This window comes from Ornithorhynchus anatinus, chromosome 3, assembly GCF_004115215.2.
Source record: "Ornithorhynchus anatinus isolate Pmale09 chromosome 3, mOrnAna1.pri.v4, whole genome shotgun sequence".
Lineage (NCBI taxonomy): Eukaryota > Metazoa > Chordata > Mammalia > Monotremata > Ornithorhynchidae > Ornithorhynchus > Ornithorhynchus anatinus.
In genome coordinates, this window is record NC_041730.1 from 55,331,244 (window position 1) to 55,354,126 (window position 22,883).

The window sequence follows — 22,883 nt, forward strand, 5'->3', positions numbered from 1 at the left end:
TCTGCCCCCGCCTGTCCTCCTGACTATCAGATTTCACAGGACCCTTTGAGTCTGGGATCTCCTGTGGCCTTCTGCGGGACCCATAAGGGGAGGGGAGGTGGAGGGCATCCAAATAATTGAGGCCCGTCTGCTGAATCCTCGGGGAAATTGGGAGGCTGGAGGAGAGAGGGAGGAGGAGACTGGATCCCGGGAGAGAGGAGAGGGTGAGGAGGGGAGGAGCAGGGGGAGGAGGGGGAAGGGGGAGAGTGCTGATTTCAGCCCTGTAGCGTCAGGATTGCGTCAATTTGGGTTTCAACCACGTCTACAGTCTCAGAGCCGAGCTACTCAGATGAGCCAAAAGAGGAAAGGGGGTGGTACCACTCCGTTCCGGGAAGGGCTAAACTCCCGTCCCTCCCTCTCCACCCACCCACCCACCGCTCCCTGCTCTCCACTTTGGAATTCCCCATCGCGCGGCGTCTAGCCAACCTCCTCTCCTTGGAGCGAGGGATCAAGCGGACCTCTCTCTTCCCAGCCAGGAAAAATCGCCTTTCAGCACCTCGGACAGCGCGCTCCGCCAACATGGCTCCGATCACAGCCAGCCGCGAGGAATTAGGTGAGCCACTTGGGGAGGTCAGCATGCAACTTATTCTCCCTCCCACTCATTTAAGATATTTCCTTGGCCTTTGGACCACCCCACCCCCACCGACGGATGAGCACTGATCTGGGGACTGGGGGCTCTCTAGGAAAGGAGAGAAGGAGGGAGGGATGCTAAGAGTCCGGTCTAACCCCTGGTGAGTTCCTTCTTGCTTCCTGGAAAACCACATTTTACTCACATAATTTTATTCCCCCCCCACACACCCCCCCAAGTTTCCTAGCCTGTAAGTAGTAGGGTGGATATAGAGGTGCTGGTTGTTTATAAGTTGGTAGCGTTTTGCTTCCCCCCCGGGAGACGTCTTGTGCCCATCAGCGTAAAAGATTAGGTGGCTGAACTCTGGGGGATTTTAGGAAAGGTGTTTCATTCCAGAATTGAAAAGAAAAAGAGCAAAATCTCACCTCCATTTCAACCTGCTGGTTATGTTTTCATTGCTTGGAAAGATAGTCTGGGGCAAGCAGAAACGTACACTCGGGAGTCTTTCCTTATTGCGTATGCTTCTCTGTTGCAGTAGATGTGCAGTATTCGCTGTTGAAATGCTTTGTAAAAGAGCGGGGCGGGGAGGGTGGTGGGGGAGAGGGAGAGGGAGGGAAAGAGAGGAAAAGTTTTCCCCTCTCTTTTTATCAAAAATGTAGAAAAATGACTGAATAGGCTTACTTTTTTTTTTTACAGTATTGCAACCCTAAGACTCAGACGTTCACATGATCATGAAGGTGGGAGGGTGGGGCAAAAAGAGAGAAACAGGGATATTTGATTTCTTCACTGGAAGGATTGTCTTTGCACTCGGTCACTCGGATCTGTTTTCTTTTTCTAGATTTTCAGTTGTCATGCCCTTTGGTGTTGAATCTTAACGCTGGGTCATTTGATGTATAGTATCAACTGAAAATTGATTGTAACCAGGTTCTTTTTCAGTTCCTATTTTTGACGCTTCTACTTTGACTGGTAACATGTTCATCGCTGATTCTTGATTTAAGAATGCTGAATAATTCATAGGCTTCATTCCATATCAGTGTTATTTCTGTGATTATCAGTGATGGCACCACACATAATGGATTTTCTCTGTGACAAGCCAAAGATTCCTTTTTACCCCTGAAATAACCAGGTAACTGGGGGTGGAAATAGGTTTTTCTCCCTTGTTTTATCTGGAAAGTTGCCTATTTTTTTTCCTTTTAATTTATAAGAATCGACCTAGCTCAGAGTCAACCAGAAGCCGTTTTCTCTTGCTGAGATGTGACAGGGATTTGAATAGAAAGGAGCAATTTAAGACTAATGCAAAGTTTGGGTTGGGGGGCGGTGGATTTCCTCAGCTCCTGCCTCATCCTCTTTCATGGAGTCTGATACATTTTTTAGGTTGGGAACTAAACAGATCTATTTCCCATCTCTTCACAATTTGGCTTTTTTGTGTTCCCTCACATCACAATTCTGCCTTGTCGGACACTTTGATTTACATATGTCATTTCTAAATCAATTCCTTTTCATTGAGTTTGGATTTGTATTTATGATGAGTTCCAGAAAATACGGATGAGAGGAAGTTAAGAACAGAGGAGAGTCAAAAGATTCTCCATACAAGAAATTTGTGCACAGGCATCAACTCTTTCACCACCTGAGCTTTCTACCTTATTATAGATGTTAAATTTTAAAAAAAGGTGAAATGCCAACTGCAAATCACATTCAGAAATAGCTGTACTTGCTTTGCTGTTCCTCACCACAATAGATTCACTTAACCAGAGGATACAGATGGACTAATGCTGATTCTTCACCCATGGAGACTGTTGCTAATGATTGTTGGAGAAATATGCTTACATATGGAACATGAATACCCTTATGTATAAGCAATGTCACCTAACATCAATAATGTAGGAACCTCTTCTCATGCTTTATAAGAATGTGAATTTAATACTGATTACTATATTGCTGTGTTGAAGTTTACAAGGGGGGAAATCACTAAAGGTAAATTGACTTCTCAATTAGTACTCTTTTCTAATAGGCTGAAGAAAAGTTATTTACTTTATACCTCCACTCTGTTGTCAAACTCTTTGTCATTAGTAACAAATCACATATTTTTCCCAATTTGTACTTTAAACCTGACTCTAAATTTGATCATTTTAGTGTGGGATCCCAATTCATCTTGTTTTTTGTATGATTCTAGTTAATTAATCCTTGCCTATTTTTCTTTTGGTTTTTTTTTAATGAATTGACCTTAGTCTTGGTCCAGAAATCTGTAGAGAAGGTTTGCATCATTTGTATAACAATTATCAATAGTGTTCTGCATTTTCTAAATAATTTAATATGCTGCCCAAGTTGGATCTGTACATCTTTGCTGCTTGGTTCCTGTAGTATATGACAGGTAGAAACATTCATTCATTCATTAAGTCGTATTTATTGAATGTGCAGAGCACTGTGTTAAGCGTTGGAAATGATATCACAAGGAGTATCCTAATATGAACAAAACATAGATATGGAATTCCAATAGGCTATGACTCCTCTGTAAGGAATAACTCATCTATTTCAATGCAAAAGCAATGAGAGCAGCAGAGGGAATCTTTTACTGCTGATTTTGCAGTATACAACCTGGAAAAATAAAGATAGACTGGTTTGATGTTTAAAGGTGTCTGCTTTTTAGTTCCCCATCCAGTTTCCCTGAGTCATTTTTTTTTATATAGAAACTTACTAAAATGAGGGAGTTTGTATCATTCTGTATTTCTTATGGAGTGTCACAGAGAAGATAGGTTTAGGTGGCATGAAATATGTACATAACTCTTCTGAGCAGCCCAAGAGTAATTCAGTCACCCAACTTACAGCTATTGCTATCTCTCTTCTGCTGTTTAAATCACTTTGCATCGCGAGCTTTACTGTTTTAATGGACGTTATTGATCATTTGATTTTTCAGATGAAATTCCGACAGTGGTTGGGATCTTCAGTGCATTTGGTTTGGTCTTCACAGTGTCCCTCTTCGCTTGGATCTGCTGTCAGAGAAAATCTTCCAAATCCAACAAGACTCCCCCTTATAAATTTGTACACGTGCTAAAGGGAGTTGACATTTATCCAGAAAATCTAAACAGCAAGAAGAAGTTTGGCGCAGATGACAAAAATGAAGCAAACAGTAAATCAGCACTGCCAAAGAACTCACTGCACCTTGACTTGGAGAAGAGAGACCTGAATGGTAATTTCCCTAAAACAAATGCCAAAGTTATGAGCCCCTCAGATCTTGAGAACTTGACTCCAAAGCACTTTTCTGAATCAGAGAAAGATTCCATTTCCCTTGATAGCTTAAAATCCAACACCTCACTGTCTTTGGAGGAGAAACAAGAAAAGCTAGGGACTCTCTTCCTATCATTAGAATACAACTTTGAGAAGAAGGCATTTGTGGTGAACATCAAAGAGGCCCGGGGCCTGCCGGCTATGGATGAACAATCAATGACCTCTGACCCTTATATCAAAATGACCATCCTGCCTGAGAAGAAGCATAAAGTGAAAACCAGAGTTCTGAGAAAAACCTTGGATCCGGCTTTCGATGAGACCTTCACTTTCTATGGAATCCCCTACAGCCAGATCCAAGACTTAGTACTTCACTTCATGATCTTGAGTTTTGACAGGTTTTCGAGAGATGATATCATTGGAGAAGTCCTTATTCCCCTCTCAGGAATTGAATTGTCTAATGGAAAAATGCTAATGAACAGAGAAATCATCAAAAGAAATGTTAGGGTAATTGATTTTAAGTATTTTGAAAGTACTTGCAATCAGGCTTGATTTATTATTATGTTATTAGGAGCTAATTCACTATCACTGAAGGTTTCACTTCCAAATTGTCTAAGATTGTATGATAATATAGCACTTAATTTTTTAAATTAGCACCAATAACTTTTCTTTTTGTTAAAGCACTGTAGAAATATATTTAGATGAATTTTAAAGTCTACCACAATCCTTTTTTTACATAATGTTACAAATAGTTACAGTCCTAAGTATTTTACAAAGTAGTCAAAAGACTCCTTTGTTCAGTTCTAGTATTAGGATAAACGCCACAAATGAACAATAATAAGGGAAGAGTACTTATCACAATTCAAATTTACAAAAGATGTTCTGATGCAGCCTAATTGAATTTCAACAATCACCTCTTCCTGAGGAATTGATGTTTGTATTGACTTTTAACAGAATTACATTCAAAAGAGCAAACTGCACATTCTATTGAATTAATATCTTTTCCAAATATGCATATCAACAGTGTCATTATTTAGCAATTATTGTTCCAGCTTGGATCACAACCAACAAAAGTACATATCATTTATAATAGATGAACTGGAAGTTAGTTACTTTCAGTCTTTATTTTGGGGTTACTATGACATTATTTAAAGTGTGAGTGGTATACCATGAGCCAAGATGAACTTTACTTCCATAGTTCAGCAATCAAATGACCACTGAGAGAGTACAGACTGTTCCAGCATCTCCATAATAAATCGAGTTTATAGGAGTAGTTTAATATGTACTTTTGCTTTCAGGGCTAAAGGGTACGGGGCGGTGAGTGCAAGGTCTAGGATTTAATGGGCCACGCCCATAAAATATTACCTCTGTTCTTGTTGATACTCTGAGATTTCTGTTAGAAGTGTACGGCAGAATTCTGGGCTCCCGATTTGTTGTTATACCAATTTCATAGATGAGAGAACCAGGATAAGAGAGGATGAATAATTCAGATGGAATGACCTGCAAAATGTAATACTCAATAGTCTCTCCATTTGAGGTTTGTATGTTAATCTTGTTCGTTGTATTATAAAGGGCAAGCCCTCTTGTTCTATCTGTTTATGTACAACTTCTTTGGTTAATCATTTAATGTGCCTTTATTCCTGAAATGTCTAAAGCAGAACTAGAAACAGTGATCCAGATTTTCCACTATGCCCGAATCCCTTCCTCTATAGCACAAGGTGTTTTTCAGGGAAGTGTTTTAACCCTTTCAGGCTATTGACAAGCCTATTAGTCATATTTTCCACTAGTTGCCGGACAGAATCCATAAACTTCTTATGCCGACCGTCTAGGGTATTTTTTGGGGAACGAGAACAGGACAAGTTATGCTTTCATTCCAACTTCATCCATGCATTCCCAGGGGATTTGGAGAAAGTTATTTCGCCATGCTTGATCAGAGTTCCCCTGAAAATTGGGGAAGGATAATATTTTCAATTGTTTTACAGGGATACACTGTGAGGTTTGAGTAGTTGACTTATAACACAGTGTTTTTAAATGAGTCACGCACTAGCTGCTCGTTATATATCAAGTTTTTAAGTGCTAGTATTGGGTGTGGTCACTTAAAGAGTTTGGACAATACAGCAATAACTGATGTTGCCACTAGATGGCGGACATCAATTTTGGGAAGAGCTTTTATATAAGGGCGACACAATCTCTGAAGATAAAGGCTATCATTGTTAGATAATGTTCCAGTTAAGATATTAACTTAGGTCAGTGATAATATCCAATTAGAATATGAGTATAATTAACATCAACAACTCAACCTAAAGCTAAATAAAATAAATGAACTAAATTAAGATCGATATAAACTCAATCTGCACAATTGAAAAATTAATCACTTTAGGCTTTTCATAAATAACCCCTCTTCATTGTTTTTAGAAGTCCTCAGGACGTGGAGAACTGCTCATCTCTCTTTGCTACCAGTCCACCACCAACACACTCACTGTGGTTGTTTTAAAAGCGCGTCACCTGCCTAAAGCTGATGTTTCAGGATTATCAGGTAAACGTGTTTCTGAACTCTGATTTACTGTTATTATTCGAATGGTGAAAACATATACACACACACTGACGCACACAAACACGTACACACAAATCTAATGAAGTTATTGAATCCCAAGAGCTGAAAGCAACTTAAAGAGGCACCTTGGTGTTCAAAGATCCAGGCAGGTGAATAATTAATCCATCCCTGCACAGATTGTAATCTAGTCTACTCTTTCATATCTACAGGACTGGAGACTCCAGTGCCCTCTGTAGTCTATTCCAGGGTTAAAAACTTTACAGTCAAAAATTTATTCGCTATATCTAATCTGCTTTCATTTAAGATCTCTTCCTCTCATTTAAACTTTGTTAGCATATTGACTATCCAGTCAAAACCCTTCCCTTAAAAGCCCTCCATTTATTTAAATACTTATCTAATCAACTCTTAGCCTTCTCTTCTCCAGAATCCCAGACCCCATTGACCCCATCCACATAAGAACCATTTTCCATTCTTGGTGATTTCTAACTAAATGTTCCATGGGGTTTTGCTCCTCAATTTTCTTAGTGACCAAATGATAGAGCTTCTCTTTTCATCCTCTTTGTGGTTCTGCTCCAAACAGCTGCACCCCATTTGGAGTCTCCTAGCCCCACTGCTATCAACTGGAGTAATTCCCAGGGGAACAGGGCCTGATCAATGAAAGGTATTTATTGAGCACTTACTATGTGCAGAGCATTGCAGTGAGTGCTTGGGAGAGTACAGTACAATAGAATTAGCAGACATGTTCCCTGCCCATAATGAGTTTACTGTCTAGAGGTAGAGACAGACATCAGTATGAATTAGTAATTTATAATATGTAATTCAAAGCTATGTACAATTATGTACATAAGTGCTGTGGGATTAGAGTTGGAGCGAATATCAAATGTCCTAAGGTCACAGATCGAAGTGCATAGATGATACAGAAGGGAGAGTGAGCTGGGAAAAAGAGGACTTTTACTGGGAAGGCCTCTTGGAGAAGACCTTGGTGACCTTAGTAATGCTTTTAAGTTGGAGAGAATGGTGCTCTGGCATATTTGGAGGGAAAAGGAGTTCCTGGCTAGGGGAGGATGTGGGAAAGGGTTCAGTGGCAAGATAGATGAAATTGGGCACAGTGAGTAAGCTGCCACTAGAGGAGTGGAGTATGTGGGCTGGACTGTAGTAGAAGAGTAGTGAAGCGAGATAGGATGGTGCAAGATGATTGAATACTTCAAAGCCATTGGGTAAATAGTTTCTTTTTGTTGCAGAGGGGGTTGGGCAGCCATTGGAGGTTCTTGAAGAGTAGGGAGACATGAACTGAACATTTTTGTGGATAAATGATCCAGCCTGAGAGATAAGGATTTAGAATTCTTAGGTACCCAAGAGAGCTCAAATGAAGAAGCATCACTGGGACCAAGAAAAGGCAAAGAACCTTATGAGGTGGAGAAAGTGAGCTGATGGAACACTCTCAAATATAAAGACTCCACACCCGCAGCAATAAACTGTTTCCCAGATTTTTCAGGATTACTGAGACAGACCTAAATCTGCTCCTTTTCCAAATACACTGGCCTAGAACTTGCTGCCCATTGCTTCAAATCGAGCAATTGGGGGCAAGGTCTACTGCTAAAGTTTGAACACTGCATTAAGGTAATCATGTAATTTCAAGGTAAGTCACTGTCAGTTTGTTATAGGTAATTCTTTGTAATGTATAACTGCTACTTTAAACATCCTCTGATCAATGAAGATTGTCAATTTTCAACAGTAGAGTAAGGGCCTTTGGTATGACTAATTAGAAACGTTTGGAAAGGATGCTTTCTTGGTGGCTCGTTTATTTGTGCTAAATACAACCAAGGAGTTGCCATAGTCCCAAATACATCAATAACCCTTATTCAAATTGAACACAGACCCTGCCCCACATGAGGCACACAGTCTAAGTAGGAGGGAGGATGAGTATTGGACCCCCATTTTACAAATAAGGTAACTGAGGCCCAGAGAAGTTAAGTGACTTGCCCAAGGTCAAACAGCAGACAGGTGGTGGAGCCAGGATTAGAAAACAGGTCCTCTGATTCCCAGATCTGTGCTCTTTACACTCTCCCATTCTACTTCCCAAGATGCTCAGGGAGAGCTACCCCGGATCTCAAATCACAGGGAAGGAACTGATGACTTTATGGATGGTTAATTTTCTGATTCACTCTCCTTGTGATATCGGCTTTATCTTCTTGTAATCATTGGTTCTTTGGAATACACTGATGACTTGAAATCTAGAATACTTGTTTTACCCTTTATCAGTCAGTAAGTCAATTTTATTTATTGAGTGCTTACTGTGTGTAGAGGACTGTACTAAGTTCTTGGGGGAGTACAATACAGCAAAATGGGTTGATAGTACATTTCTCCAGGGCCTAGCAATAACAGGGACTCCCACACTCTCAGGGAGACTCCTTGAATATCATTTTCGCCCTGGTCTTACTAATATCAGGGCATCAGCTCAGATTAAAGTGATCCCAAAGATGTCTAAGTGCACCATGTCCTGGATAACCAACCCATCAGAGTCCTAAATTAATAATGTTGGTAGTTGTTAAGTGCTTACTATGTGCAGAGCACTGTTCTAAACGCTGGGGTAGATACAAGGTAATGAGGTTGTCCCACGTGAGGCTCACAGTCTAAATTCCCATTTTACAGATGAGGGAACTGAGGCACAGAGAAGTTAAGTGACTTGCCCAAAGTCCCACAACTGACAAGTGGCAGAGCCGGGATTCAAACCCATGACCTATGACTCCCAAGCCTGGGCTCTTTCCAATGAGCCACGCTGCTTCTAAATTAGTGCTAGCTCTCTTCCAGACAAGGTCCCGTCAGTGGGATCTTGTTGAATTCCTGTGGTCTTGTGATATGCTTCAGATCATTCACTTTGAAACACATTCCTTTAGTAACTGGTCAATGGGAGGTGATTGGAACTCAGGCTTAATGTATTTTTACTTGCCATTTCAGATCCTTATGTCAAAGTGAACCTGTACCATGCCAAAAAGAGGATCTCCAAGAAGAAGACACATGTGAAGAAATGCACCCCCAATGCAGTGTTCAATGAATTGTTTGTTTTTGACATTCCATGTGAAGGTCTTGAAGATATCAGTGTTGAGTTTCTGGTCTTGGATTCTGATAGGGGTTCGAGGAATGAGGTCATCGGTCGGTTAATCTTGGGAGCTTCAGCTGAAGGAACAGGTGGAGAGCACTGGAAGGAAATTTGTGAATTTCCTAGGAGACAAATTGCCAAATGGCATATGCTTTGTGATGGTTAGTGGCTTGGAAGAGAGTTGGAACTTAATGCTTTGTCCATAGGCAATGAGCAATTTTCTTTTTTTGCAATTTGTAATTATAGGCTTGTAACAACAAGTCATCCTTTTGTTAAGACTGGATGGAATTATCAGACCAGGAGATAACTCTAAATTTGAATCATCAACATTTTCCTTCTTAAAATAGAGAAACCTGGTGGAATTTCATAATAAATATCAATTCTACTGGAGTATGCATAAACATAAGACAGTAGAGAGCTACAAATTAAAGTAAAAGTGGTCTGGGTTTTTTTAAATAAATACATCATTGCTTCCCTATGGTTCTAATGACATTAAGAGATGTTCTATGTGGCAAGGTAGATCACACTGGAGGTTAATATTGCTATTGGTTACTGTTATTTCAAAAATGTTCTCTTATGAAAATTCAACCATTTTTGTCAAGATAGGGTTAAGTAGATTTTGATGAACCCAAAGACTGAAAAAGTGTTTACCAGTTTGATCTATCCATCACATCATGTGCAGAGAATCATTCTCTTTGTGAAATGTTGCATTAGTCATTTTTCTTTTTTTGTGTGTGTAAGGGTCGGGGGTGAATACTAGATGATTGAATTTAGTTGAGTAAAAAATAATTTCGTAAAACAAATGAACAAGTAAAATTTCAGTTTTGTCAACAAGAAGCCAATGCTATCCCCCCTCCAAAATTATAGCATCACAAATATGTTCATTTGATATCACAAAGAATTCTCAAACAGAATTATTGACCCTGCACCATTTCTAACCCTGGATATTGCTTAAGAGACTCTTTTGTTTACACTGTTGACTAAATTAGTGGATTAGAATGCAGCATTGTGCAGATCCACGTTCAGTTAGCAACATGTTTAGAAATATTCATAAATGCACACTGAATGCATAGATGACACACCTAACTAGTTCTTCATTCATGGCATCTTCATAGGTGTCAATGATATTTAATGGAGGGAGGGTAAAACAGATGTCAGTTTCTGTTTGTGGAATAAAATGACTAGACAAAGGGATTGCCATTACAGTGCCAGATGCAAGTGAAAGTGTTACCTAAAACCAATTAAGTAAATGTTAAATTGAGTGAAATAAAGAGAAATGAACAGGACCAACAAAGTATATTAATGCTTATACAATATACTTTTTTAGGCTGTCAAACTAACACATATCTAAGTAGAGAGATTCCTAGCCTTTCAACTTCAATTTGTGATGCAGAGCTATCTGGAAAAATGTTATAAGGCTCTGGCCTATATCACTTTTAAATGGCAGGGGTCGTTCAGGATATTTTAAAAATGTTTTAGGACTTGAACACATTTTTGATCAGCAGTAACTGTATTTGGGGTTCGATAGAGGGAGAAGTGTGAAACTCCTTTACATTTGGAATATGAAATATGCAAGTAAGAAATAAATTCCACTGAAAGAATTGCATTTTGAATCTTTCAGATTTTGTGTCTGTACTTTACCAGTTTTTGAGAATGTGTTTGATATCACAGTGTTTATAAAATTCTATGAAAATGCATTTTCAAAACAACTTCTACATGCTTTTTATGACAGTGCTCAATGTAAAGAAATGTGGTCCCTTCTCTATGTATAAAAGAACTGAAATCTACTTTTATGTTTGTTTTAGACTGATTTTGTTTGATTGTATTTCCCTTCCAGTGTCTCCTCTCCACAACAAATGTATATCAGAGTGTCATGTTCAGTACAGCATCCCTGAAAATAGCATCCAATGAGATGTGATTCATGATTTCTGCTTTTGGAAAGTCAAATGGCTTTTTCTTTATTTTCATTTATTTTTTAGAATCTTGGTCTGTGACTACTTTTGTTTGGATGTGTTAAGAAGATCGAAGATGGTTTTAAGTATCCCAGGCAACCTCGTGGTTAATATTACTCTAGGTAATGGATGGTTGTTGGAATTTAAAAGAAAAAGTGAAAATAATTTCTTTTAATTATACTGGGAATTTGTAAATAGGAGGTTTTTTTTTAATTTAAGGCTTTGTCGAGTGTGAAAAGTTGAGTGAAAAATAACTTTCAACCCATTCTAAAAAAAGAAAAGGAATAAAAAAAAGAAACCCAACTAGGTAGGGATACATGAGATCCTGTCTTCCTAGGAGAACTTTTACTGTTTTATAAAGTGTTTGAATCAATGTGAATATCTTGAATTCTGTTAAGGATACTGCACTGTATTAAACCTGTAAAATAATTGTTTGTCTCAGTAGCTTACCAAAACACCCTACTTGGGAGGTATCCATGTTTGAAGAACTGTTGTAACTAAATAACTGATTTGTTATGATGTTGTAACTACATAGAAGTTAATTGGAAGGAAACATGGTGTGTGAGGTTTTTGTAAGTTTTCTGTACCAGCTCTGTATGTTGTGCCATGTATGTAAGACAAGAATAAACTGCTGCTTTCATTCATCTCATTCCAACGCAAACTTCCTTTTAAAAGGTGTTTGAATACTGAGTCTTCATTTGGGGGCTATGATGTGTTCTGAGAAACCCCTTAAAATGAATCACTTGATTTATTCCTCAAGATCAACCCCTCTAAACAACTGACATATTTTATTGGATAAAATTTTGATTTTTCTATTAAGCCTATAATAGTTTTTCTTTTGTTGTTGTTCTCATATTTCTTCTTATTTCACTTCTTTTCCTCTCTTTAATATTATTTAGTATCATGAAACTCAATTGGGAATATACCAACATCTCTGGAAACGAACTTTGTTTCTCCAAGACATTCAAGAATCACACCTCTTTGGTGGGTTGGACGACAGAGACTAATGTAGACTCCTGGGCTTTTTTTAATGGTATATGTTAAGTGCTCACTATGTGCCAGGCATTGTACTAAGCACTGGGGGTAGATACAAGATAACTGGGTTGGACACAGTTCCTGTCCCACTCAGTGTTAATCCCCATTTTAGAGAAGAGGTAAGTGAGGCACAGAGAAAGAAGTTAAGTGACTTGCCCAGTGTCCCACAACAGATAATAGTTAATTGGCTTTCACCTTTGATTTGGCTTCCTTAAAAGACTGTAACAGTGGATACACATAAGCTGCCTCACCAAGGCATAGTGGTGTGTCGTTTCATATTGTGTGAAAATACACACTAACACAGTGTTTCTACTTGGACACAAAGATATTGTCTCAGATCCCCAGTATGACAGTTGGAACCAAAAACCACTGGAGGATTTTCCAGTCTAAAAAGGCCTTTGGTTATTATCTGAAGAAAGTGAACTCTTGTGCAGCATTGACACTACTGTTCCTCACCTTTTCGCAGCTCTGCAGAAAATAGTAGTTGTAACTGCTAATCATCATTCTCCACGTATTCACTTCCCATTCCATGTAGAGAGAAGAGAAGTTGATATATAAAATAAGCAAACAGAGAACAACTACGTTAATACAACAAAGGTAGTAGCATCTGGTGAGCAGAAATTCCTGGGCAGGTTTTGCGATCAAAACTCATTCTGCCTAAGAGGTGAGGTGGTGACTGACCTGTAAATGGTTAGATGGGGGAGTGGTGGGGGGAAGAGAGGGAATCCAGATGGGTTTGCTTGAAGGAAGAGCTAAGGGGACCACTGAGATCATGGAAACCAGGGTCCTGCATATTCAGGGCTGTAGAAAGTTGATAGAACTAGACTTGCAGTCCTCCTAAATCCTCTTCTCCAAGATACTCCAAGCCATCTCCCTTCAGTTTTTTCTTTCCCCACACACTACAGCCATGACATACATTGTCACAGATTTACCCAAGCCTTTCTGGGGCTCTCCTCCCTGCGGAGAAGCAACGTGGCTCAGTGGAAAGAGCATGGGCTTGGAAGTCAGAGGTCATAGGTTCTAATCCCAGCTCTGCCGCTTGCCAGCTATGTGACTTTGGGCAAGTCACTTCTCTTCTCAGTGCCTCAGTTCCCTCATCTGTAAAATGGGGATTAAAACTGTGAGCCCCAAGTGGAACAACCTGATCACCTTGTATCCCCCCAGCGCTTAGAACAGTGCTTTGCACATAGTAAGCGCTTAACAAATACTACTATTATTATTATTATCTGCCACCAGTAGCCATTTGAGAAGTCACACACCCTACCTGATCAATCACAGTGTAGCAGTTGTTTCAAATATGTTCTTAAATTCTATTTTGTTGGCACTTTAAAACACAATCCTCTTATTAGTTCCAATGCTAGCCTCAGGAATATTAAAACATATAGTGTCTCTGCTGCAATTGTTCCGTGAGGAATTTTGACTTAATGATGCCACTGTTGTGAGTGCCATGACTTCATTTCAAAACGAGAAGACACTGCTTTGGCTAGGCAAAGTAAGACGTAAAAACAGACTTTGCTGGTTTAACTCTTTAATCATTTAACTCTTTCATAAAGTAGTGATTTCATTCCAGGAAAAATATTTAAATAATGTTGATATTGTTATCCCTCTAAACTGTAAACTCATTGTGGACAGGGAACGTGTCTACCAACTCTGTTGTATTGTACTCACCCAGTTGCTCAATATAGTGCTCCACATGCAGTAAGTGCTTAATAAGCACCATTAATGGTGATAATGATGATGATGGGAGCCTCCCTAATTTTCAACTTTCTCATCATATCTTTTCTAAGAAGGCGTCTCTGTTTCCATACTTTGAAACAAGAAGGAAGAAGACTTGTGGGTTAAAAAGACCATAAAAATAATTAAATGGTTGGAAGATAGAACCTCTGATTTAAAATTAAGGAATTTGGATAGCTCAATTCAGTGAAAAGAAGGCTATGGGGGCAAATTAACAGTCATCTTCAAGAAGAGAGGTTTTAAAGTATCTTGTCTAGATGTAATTCAATTGGAATATACAAGTAGGCATGTTCAGCCTGCAGTAAGAGGGCTTTAAGTTAAAACTTTTTTCCCCCTTGGGTAGTTTGTAAACATTCAGATGGATTGCCTGGAATGTTTGTGAAATCTTCTTTCAAAAAGAAACAGCATAACCTCGTGGAATGAGCAACAGCCTTCGAGTCTGAGGCCCTGGTTTCTAATCTCAGATCTGCCACTTACCTGCTGTGTGGCTTCAGACAATTCCCTCATCTGTAAACTGGAATTCAATTCCTGTTCTTTTTCTAACTTTAATCCGTAAACTTCATTTGGGACCTGATTTTCTTGTATCAACCCCAGTGCTTAAAATGGTGCTTGGAATATAATAAGTACTTAACAAATACCACAATTATTATTATTCTTTTCTGCAATTCTTTTAAAACAGGATATGTATTTGTCTCCTTGTGGAACGGCAGGTTTAATCTGGTTGCAAATATGCCTTAACCTGTTGTATCAGGAATATATGTTATAATAAATTTGGGTTTTGAGGAACAAATAGGGCATCATTTTCCAACACGACCAAAAATAGAATGTCAATCACTGTGTAATATTCTAGGGGTTGAATTTTCTGGATAATTCTTCCAACTCCTTGACTCAATTTGGGTGAAGATGTATTAACAATTATAATATTTGTTAAGCAGTTAGTACATGCCAAGCACTGTTCTAAATACTGGAGTAGATACAAGTTAATCAGGTTGGACACAGTCCCTGTCCTACATGGGGATCACAATCTATGTAGGAGGGAGAACGATTTGATCCCCATTTCTGCAGGTGGGGTAACCAACACAGAGAAGTGAAGTGAATTGCCTAAGGTCACACATCATACCTGAAGAAGAACCTGGATTAGAACCCAGAATCCTCTAACTCCCAGGCTCGTGCTCTTTCCACTAGGCAATGCTGCTTCCCAGGATGCCATAGGATTGCCTGTTATTTTATGAGTAATTGTTTATGAATGTCTAAGGACTCCAGAAAATTGGATGAACCAAAAATGCCAAGAGGTCCACAAGAAGTTTGGATATATTCATGGAAGAGGTGTTTAAAATGGGTGTTATTGAAGGGCAAGTTAGGATGTCCGGGGAGATGATAGGAATGAGAGATGATGGCATTTTCATAGTTGATAGGATTGATGTCTAGGAGGGTGTCCTCAAGTTGTTACTCCAAGCACCTTGTGGTCACTGTTGGAAACAAAACGATGGTCTGGATGGGCCATTTAGACTGATTCAGTCATGGCATTTCTTATACTGCTCTATGAATGAACAACATGGGGGCGGGGAGCTGTATATTTATATTCTACTATCCGCCTTTGTGACCTGAGAGACTAAATATGTGGTATGAGAGATTTTACATGCAATGTTGTTTGGAACTCTGTGAGCATGTGGTATCATATGCATAAGATAATAGGTATGTTTGAATTTGTGTTTAACTGCAGAATACAGGTTTGTATGAGGAATTATGCCAATGTGTCGTATTGTTTGACTGAAAGGGAAAGTAATTAAATCGTATTTTTTGAGAGCTTACTGTGTGCAGAGCACTGTACTAAGCACTTGGGAGAGTACAATACTCAATAAGCAGACACATTCCCTGCCCACAATGAGTTTACAGTGTAGAGGACTGTAATGCTTCCTTGTCCCATGATCCTCAAAAAGATTCTGTTCAAAATGAGCCTCGCCTATCTTGATTTCAATGCACCACCCACACAATTCACTCCCAGTTTCCAGATGAGTTGCAGCACTAAGACTTTACTCAACTGTATCCTTAAAGGGTTTCACTGATTTTCCTTGTTTTTGGTTTCTCAAACCCAGCAGCTGTTTGAGAAACCATCTGTCATCTATTGTTATCACAAGATCCACCCAGTGCAATTGGTTGAGATGAGCATAGTTTCAGTGCTAGGGAACTGACATTTGGAAGTAATTTTGGCTTCATTACCTTCATCTAGAGGATAGCTCATATGAGGGAATAATTGAAGGAGGTCTTTTGTAGTATCTGTGGAGAGTCTGACTTTCACAGCCACTTGCACAGCATTGCAGTTCTGTAAGCCTTTACTTTTGTCTCGAGCTAAATGTCCCTCAGCCACTATTCTGTCCCAAAGGATGTGTTGGATTGCTAGATGTGATTTTCTACTTCCTTATCTATTTTTGCATTGCTCGCCAGTGTGTTGCCTAAATATCATAATTCTGCAGTAGTGTCTAACCCTGTATTTCTAATATAGACTTTTGGTTGTGTCCATGGATTCTTTCATTCAGGCTGATACACTACAGAGATCTTTAGATTTCTTATTAGTAATTTCTGCTAATTAATATTAATTGGGCTGGAAGACTGGTGGGGGCAAGTGGGTGTGGTCAATGTATTGCAACTAAAATCCTATAACAGCCTTCCAGGGGTAATCAAGCAATAGGGACAATTTAGTTTGAGGCACAAGTGCAGATGTTCATTTCCATTTGGCAGATTTTCTCAGTAAAGATAAATTTTAATTTATATATTAATAATCCTTGTAAGCTCCTTGAGGGAAGGAATCACATTTATTGGCTTTATTCCTTTGCATTATCCCAAGCACTTAGTACAGTATTCTGTCCATGGTAAGAGCTCCATAAATATTGTTGCTTGATTGATTTATCTCTTGTCTGATAATAGTAAATGCACAGTTCATTTTAGATTACTTTTTTCTGGACCTCATTATTTAGTGACATATCCAGTTTTCGTTGGAATTTGGAGCATCTGGACAACTTAAAGAGATTGTTTCTTTTTTATTTTTCTCTATTTAACTTTGAGAGTAGAAGGAGGGGAATAATAATAATAATTATGGTACATGTTAAAGCCTTGCTATGTGCCAAGCACATAGCCCCTCTAGGCACGGAGGAGGATACAAGCCCATCAGGTTGGACATTGTCCCTGTCCCAAATGGGGCTCACAGTCTCAATCTCCATTTAACAGATAAGGTAACTGAGGCCCAGAGAACTGAACTGACTTGCCCAAGATTGCACAGCAGACAAGTAGAGGGGTCAGAATTAGAACCCAGGTCCTCTGACTCCCAGGCCCATGTTCTATATACTAGGCCATAAGTGTCAAAGTCCCCCTGCAGAATGTTCTGGGTGTACACTACAGGTTCCAGAATATAAAGGACCATAAACCAATCATGTACCCCAGTCAATCAATTGGTTGCATTTATTGAGTGCTTACTGTGTGCAGGGCACTATACTAAGCAGTTGGGAGAGTACAATATAATACTAATAATGATAATAGTGGCATTTGTTAAGTGCTTACTATGTGCCAGATATGGTGCTAAACTCTAAGGTGAGTACAAACTAATCTGGTTGGACATAGTCCATATCCCAGATGAGGCTCAGTTTTAATCCCCATTTTACAGATGACGTAACTGAGGCACAGAGAACTTAAATGACTTGCCCAAAGTCACACAGCAAACAAGTGGCAGAACAGGTATTCGAACCCAGGTCTTTCTGACAACCTGGTCCCTGCTCTATCCACTAGGTGAAGATGCTTCTCTCTTCAACAGAGTTGGTTGCCCACAACGAGTTTACAGTCTAGAGGAGGAGACATACATTAAGATAAATAAATAAATAAATTACAGGTATGTATGTAAGAGCTGTGGGACTGAGGGAGGAGTGAATAAAGGAAGCAAATCTAATGGCAAGGACAATGTAGAAGGGAATGGAAGAAAAGGAAATGAGAGCTTAGTTAAGGAAGGTCTCTTGGAGGAGGTGTGCCTTCAGTAAACCACCTGTGTTTGAGCTAACCCAGATATGGAAGTCCAAGCATTTCATGGCAACAAGCTGCTGGGGGTTGGGTGTGACACACTTAACAGAACTCTTTAGCAGTACCTTCTCAGTTTGGGGATATTTGTAGTTTTATTTCTGAAATTGCCAGCATCCTTCTGCCAAATCTTGATCTGCCCCAGCTATAAACCAAAATGTCTAGTTCTACTATAATGAATGATGGTAACAGAAATGGGCATTATTCTGAGCTCTCGTCCTCATTTTTGCTATTTGTAAACTTGTAATAATGATCTCACTCAGGCAGAATGTTGCAAAGAAAAATTACCAAATATCTGAAGAGTGTATTAGAATTGAAAATCATTTAGGATCCTTATTGGAGCATAATAAAATAATTTTATTCAAAAAATTACCATCAAGATACTTAATATACAGCAAAAGCGATTATACAGTGATAATACTGAAGATAAATATACACACATCCTTCAAGAAGACGGGAGAAAAGATAGCCAAAAAGAAAAATGTATTTCAACAAAAGCCTACTGAAACTACCGTTGTGTATTCACTACAGAGAAGAGACCTCTGTAAAACCACATCAATAGCAAAGCTTTTGTAGTACTCCTTTATGCTCATCAACACAGCATTTGTGAAATGGACTTCCAGATACTATTTTCCTCAGACACAATAATGGACATAATCATGAGCTTTCTGAGACAAGCACCATTAATATTTGAATGTTTCTCATAACAGAGTTTTGTTGTAAGGAAACTGAAAAGAAGGGATCACTAATATTGATAGAATCAGCGGCATTTGGTGAGCACTAACTATATGCAAAACACTGTATTAATCACCTTGGGAAAGTACTATACCAACAAGTATTGATTCTCCCTGTAGATTCTATGCTCCTGGGCAAGGATCGTGTTTGCTAACTCTCTTGTATTGTACCCTCCTAAGTGCTTAGTAACAGTGGTTTGAACACAGTAAGCACTTAGTAAATTCTACTGAGTGATTATATTTCAAGAATGCGGTCTGAGATTAAATGATCATATTATTGAACTTTTACTGTTTGCAGAGCACTGTCTTAAGAACTGGAACCCTAAAAAATTAGTAACATTCTCCTTATTCAGTATAATACCTGCAAGAGTACTTCAGAGAAATAATATTGAGTATGACCTTGAATACTTTTCTGCTCCTCCTCTGAAGCTGGGAGGTATCCATAGAACTTGGATAAAATCCTACTTACTATAAAGTCCAGGGTTTCAAAGCTACGAGAGCTAACAAGCTTCCTGTGGATCACATTATTCTATCAGATTCTGTAGCACACTTTCTTTCAGCCCAGAGATCTTCTTCCATTATGTAGCTTTTTGGCACTCCATGTGGTTGACCAGGACTATGAATTACACGTTGATAATGGAACAGTGGAGGGATGAAGAGGCAAAATGACTGTGGGAACTCATCCAGCATGTCTGAAAAGGGCAAAAAGAGAATTCAAGTTAAATGGCCTGATCATCAGACCATTCTGCAATCATTTGGTGCCCACAGTAAAAATGCCAGGAGGTTGTGAAATTGTAGCCAAGGTTAACCTTGCCTAGAGTTGGAAAGAGCCTAAGCACTATTTCTTCCCGGTAGTAATGTTCTCCTATTCTTATTGTTGTTAAATTGTGTTTTGGGCTGAATTTACTCTTTTTCTTCCCCTGTGTCTGTATTTCCCTCTCACAACTTTCCACTAGCTTTCATTAGTAAGTGACCTGTGACTCAAAGACCTTGTCTTGATCTAGATCCTTCTATTCTTCCCCAGTGTTAAATGCAATGCTTTTTCACTGCTACTATTTAACTGTTATTACTTAACTGCTAATATTTCTATCACTCAACCACCTGGTCTCACTTTGTTTATATACATATAAATCAATAGCTCTGTATGGAAAAGACCAAATGAATCCAATCAGAAAATTACACCCTCAATTCTTCAGGAGCATGTTCTTTCGCTGTATGTTTTAGCTAGACTATGACATAGAATCAGGGAACATTCTTCTGACAATGTGAGCCTGTTTTGCATTCAGGGTTCCACAGTGTCAGAAGAGGCTTTATACACTTTCATATGGGATTAGACACTGGGAGTTCTATAACATGAGGTTTTCTTAATGTGAGATTAGGTTAGAACGCAACCCTGCATTGAGAGACTGTGATTTTTGAGTGTCATCATGTATAGAACCTTGTTCAAGGTCTGATTTTGATCTTTTACATTTGCCCAGAAGGAGGAGTGAACAACTAATAATGTTTTCCCTACATTCAATATTCAGTCAATCAATCAATCCATCAGTGGTACTTATTGAGCATTTACTGGGTTTTGAACACTGTACTAAGCTTTTGGGAGAGTACAATACAACATCCTACAACGAGTTTGCAGTCTCAAAAGAGTTTATGGTCTAAAGGGATACTGAGTAAAACTAGATGTTCTTAAGATTAACATCTCCCAGATTGAAAAAAACTGTGTAACATTTTGAAGTCAATTGTAAGGTAGCTATTTCAGGACAGATGATTGGAGAAAATTGTGATAGCAGTAGGCAGAAGAGAAAAAAAGGATCTAGCACTACAAATTGCAAGTATGTTAGCCCCCATATTGGTAATAATTGTGTTCTTGTGGTATATAAGAGAATGTCAACTGGCAGAAGATTATGGCCTAGTGGAACGATCCTGGGCCTCAGAGTCAGAGGACCTGGGTTCTAATCCCTGCTCTACCAATAGTCTGCTGTGTGTCCTTGGGCAAGTCATTTCACTTCTCTGTGCCTCAGTTCCTCATCTCTAAAATGGGGATAAGACTATGAGTTTCATGTGGGACAGGGACTGTGTCCAACCCTATTATCTTGTATCTACCCCAGTGCTTGGTACAGTGCCTGGGACATAGTAAGGGCTTAACAAATACCACAATTATCATTATTATTAGTCAATCATTAGCATTTAATGAGTACCTACAATGTACAGAGCACTGTACTAAGAGCTTAGAGATGTGCAATAGTATTAGATACTACCCTTCCTGCCCTCAGTTTAATAATAATAATTTGCATATTTATTAAGTGCTTACTACTCTAAGCACCATACTAAGCTCTGGGGTAGATATAAACTACTCAGGAGAGATGGGGCTCACAATCTAAGAGGGAGGGAGAATATCTATTGAATCCTCATTTTACAGATGAGGAAACTAAGGCACAGACACATTAAGTGACTTGCTCAAGAGCAAAAAGCAGAAAAGTGGTGACTCTTAGACCCATGCTCTTTCCACTAGACCATGTTGTTTTCCTAATCAGGGATTAGCCAGAATCCCAACCCAGATTTCCCATATAGGAGGCAGAAATTCTACCAATGAAATATCAGTGATCACATATTGAACCACAGAGATGCTACCATATCCTCTAGGAACTTGACTGCTAAATATGCGGTATACTAAACTGGAAATTCTACATAAATTAGTAGGAACGATGGTAATCCAAATGATTACCATTGGCCAGCCTGAATATAGCCAGAGGTAGGGGCTGACTGTACCCTCTACCAAGTCAGATATCGACGTTCTCACTTTGGCAGCACATAACCTAAAATTGGAATGACACAGAAAAGGTTACTATGGCCCCTCTGCAAGGATGATATGCAAATTCTTGAAGCATTTCATATTTTTCCTGTTTACTTGTTTTGATGCCTGTCCCCCCCTTTCTAGACTGTGAACCCATTATGGGCAGAGATTGTCTTTATTTGTTGCTGAAGTATAATTTCCAAGCACTTAGTACAGTGATCTTTAAAGCGCTCAATAAATACATTTGAATGAATGAATGAATAAACCTGCATTTCCCAGATATGACTAGCCAATATCAATTTAGGCATGGTTAAAGTTGGTTGTAGAGCCCAGTAGATTATATGGTAAAAAAAATAAGTTGCAGCATGGCATGTTGGTTTAAATTAGAACTTTTTCTCTAATTCTAACCTAATCTCCAGACTTGTTGTTATTTAGAAGATATTCATTAGATTTGCCCAATGAAATGAAGTGCATGTCATTAGAGTAATAATAATGATATTAGGTAAGCGTTTACTACATGTCAAGCTCTGTACTAGGGACTGGGGTAGATACAAGTTGGACAGAGTCCCTAAACCTCAAGGGTCTCACAGTATAAGCAGAGGGAGGACAGAAGCAGTGTGGTCTAGTGATAGAGCACACTCCTAGTGGTCAGAAGGACCTGAGTTCTAGTACCAGTTTTCACCACTTGTCTGCTGTGTGCCTTGGGCAAGGCACTTCTCTGGGCCTCAGTTACCTCATCTGTAAAATAGGGATTAATACTGTGAGCCCCATGTGGTACAGGGACTGTGTTAAACCCACTTTGCTGTACCCATCTCTTGACTTAGTACAGTGCCTGGAACATAGCAGCATGGCTTAGTGGAAAGAACACAAGATTGGGAATCAGAAGGCATGGGTTCAAATCCCAGCTCCACCACCTGTCTACTGTATGACCTTGAGCAAGCCACTTAACTTCTTTGTGCCTCAGTTACTTCATCTGTAAAGTGGGGATTAAGACTGTGAGCCCCATGTGGGACAACCTGATTACCTTGTATCTAACCCAATGCTTAGAACAGTGCTTGGCACATAATAAGTGCTTAAAAAATACCATTATTA

The 22,883-nt window shown here is 39.1% G+C and overlaps 1 protein-coding gene and 1 non-coding gene across 3 annotated transcripts; both read left to right on the plus strand.

The window, feature by feature from the left end:
- Positions 1 to 305: 305 nt before the first annotated feature.
- Positions 306 to 12,096, plus strand: SYT4 (synaptotagmin 4). 2 transcript variants are annotated; one of them, XM_029061672.2, is made up of 4 exons: positions 306 to 592; positions 3,522 to 4,336; positions 6,248 to 6,365; positions 9,342 to 12,096. In XM_029061672.2, the coding sequence occupies exons 1-4, from the start codon at positions 559 to 561 to the stop codon at positions 9,647 to 9,649; spliced, it is 1,275 nt and encodes a 424-aa protein (XP_028917505.1). In that variant the 5' UTR covers positions 306 to 558; the 3' UTR covers positions 9,650 to 12,096. The 2 variants fall into 2 exon arrangements, with proteins under 2 accessions (XP_028917505.1, XP_028917504.1); XM_029061671.2 differs by having other exon boundaries at positions 307 to 592; positions 6,245 to 6,365.
- Positions 12,097 to 21,789: 9,693 nt separating this feature from the next.
- On the plus strand, positions 21,790 to 21,896 carry LOC114810984. Its single transcript, XR_003758670.1, has one exon. It is a non-coding gene; the product is annotated as a U6 spliceosomal RNA (small nuclear RNA).
- Positions 21,897 to 22,883: the final 987 nt, after the last annotated feature.

Bases quoted from the DNA above. Each gene is read 5' to 3' on its own strand.
- SYT4 (XM_029061671.2), top strand. From the start codon at position 559: ATGGCTCCGATCACAGCCAGCCGCGAGGAATTAG. The intron at 593-3,521 runs GTGAGCCACTTG...TTGATTTTTCAG, and splicing joins AGCCAGCCGCGAGGAATTAG to ATGAAATTCCGACAGTGGTT. The intron at 6,366-9,341 runs GTAAACGTGTTT...TTGCCATTTCAG, and splicing joins TGATGTTTCAGGATTATCAG to ATCCTTATGTCAAAGTGAAC.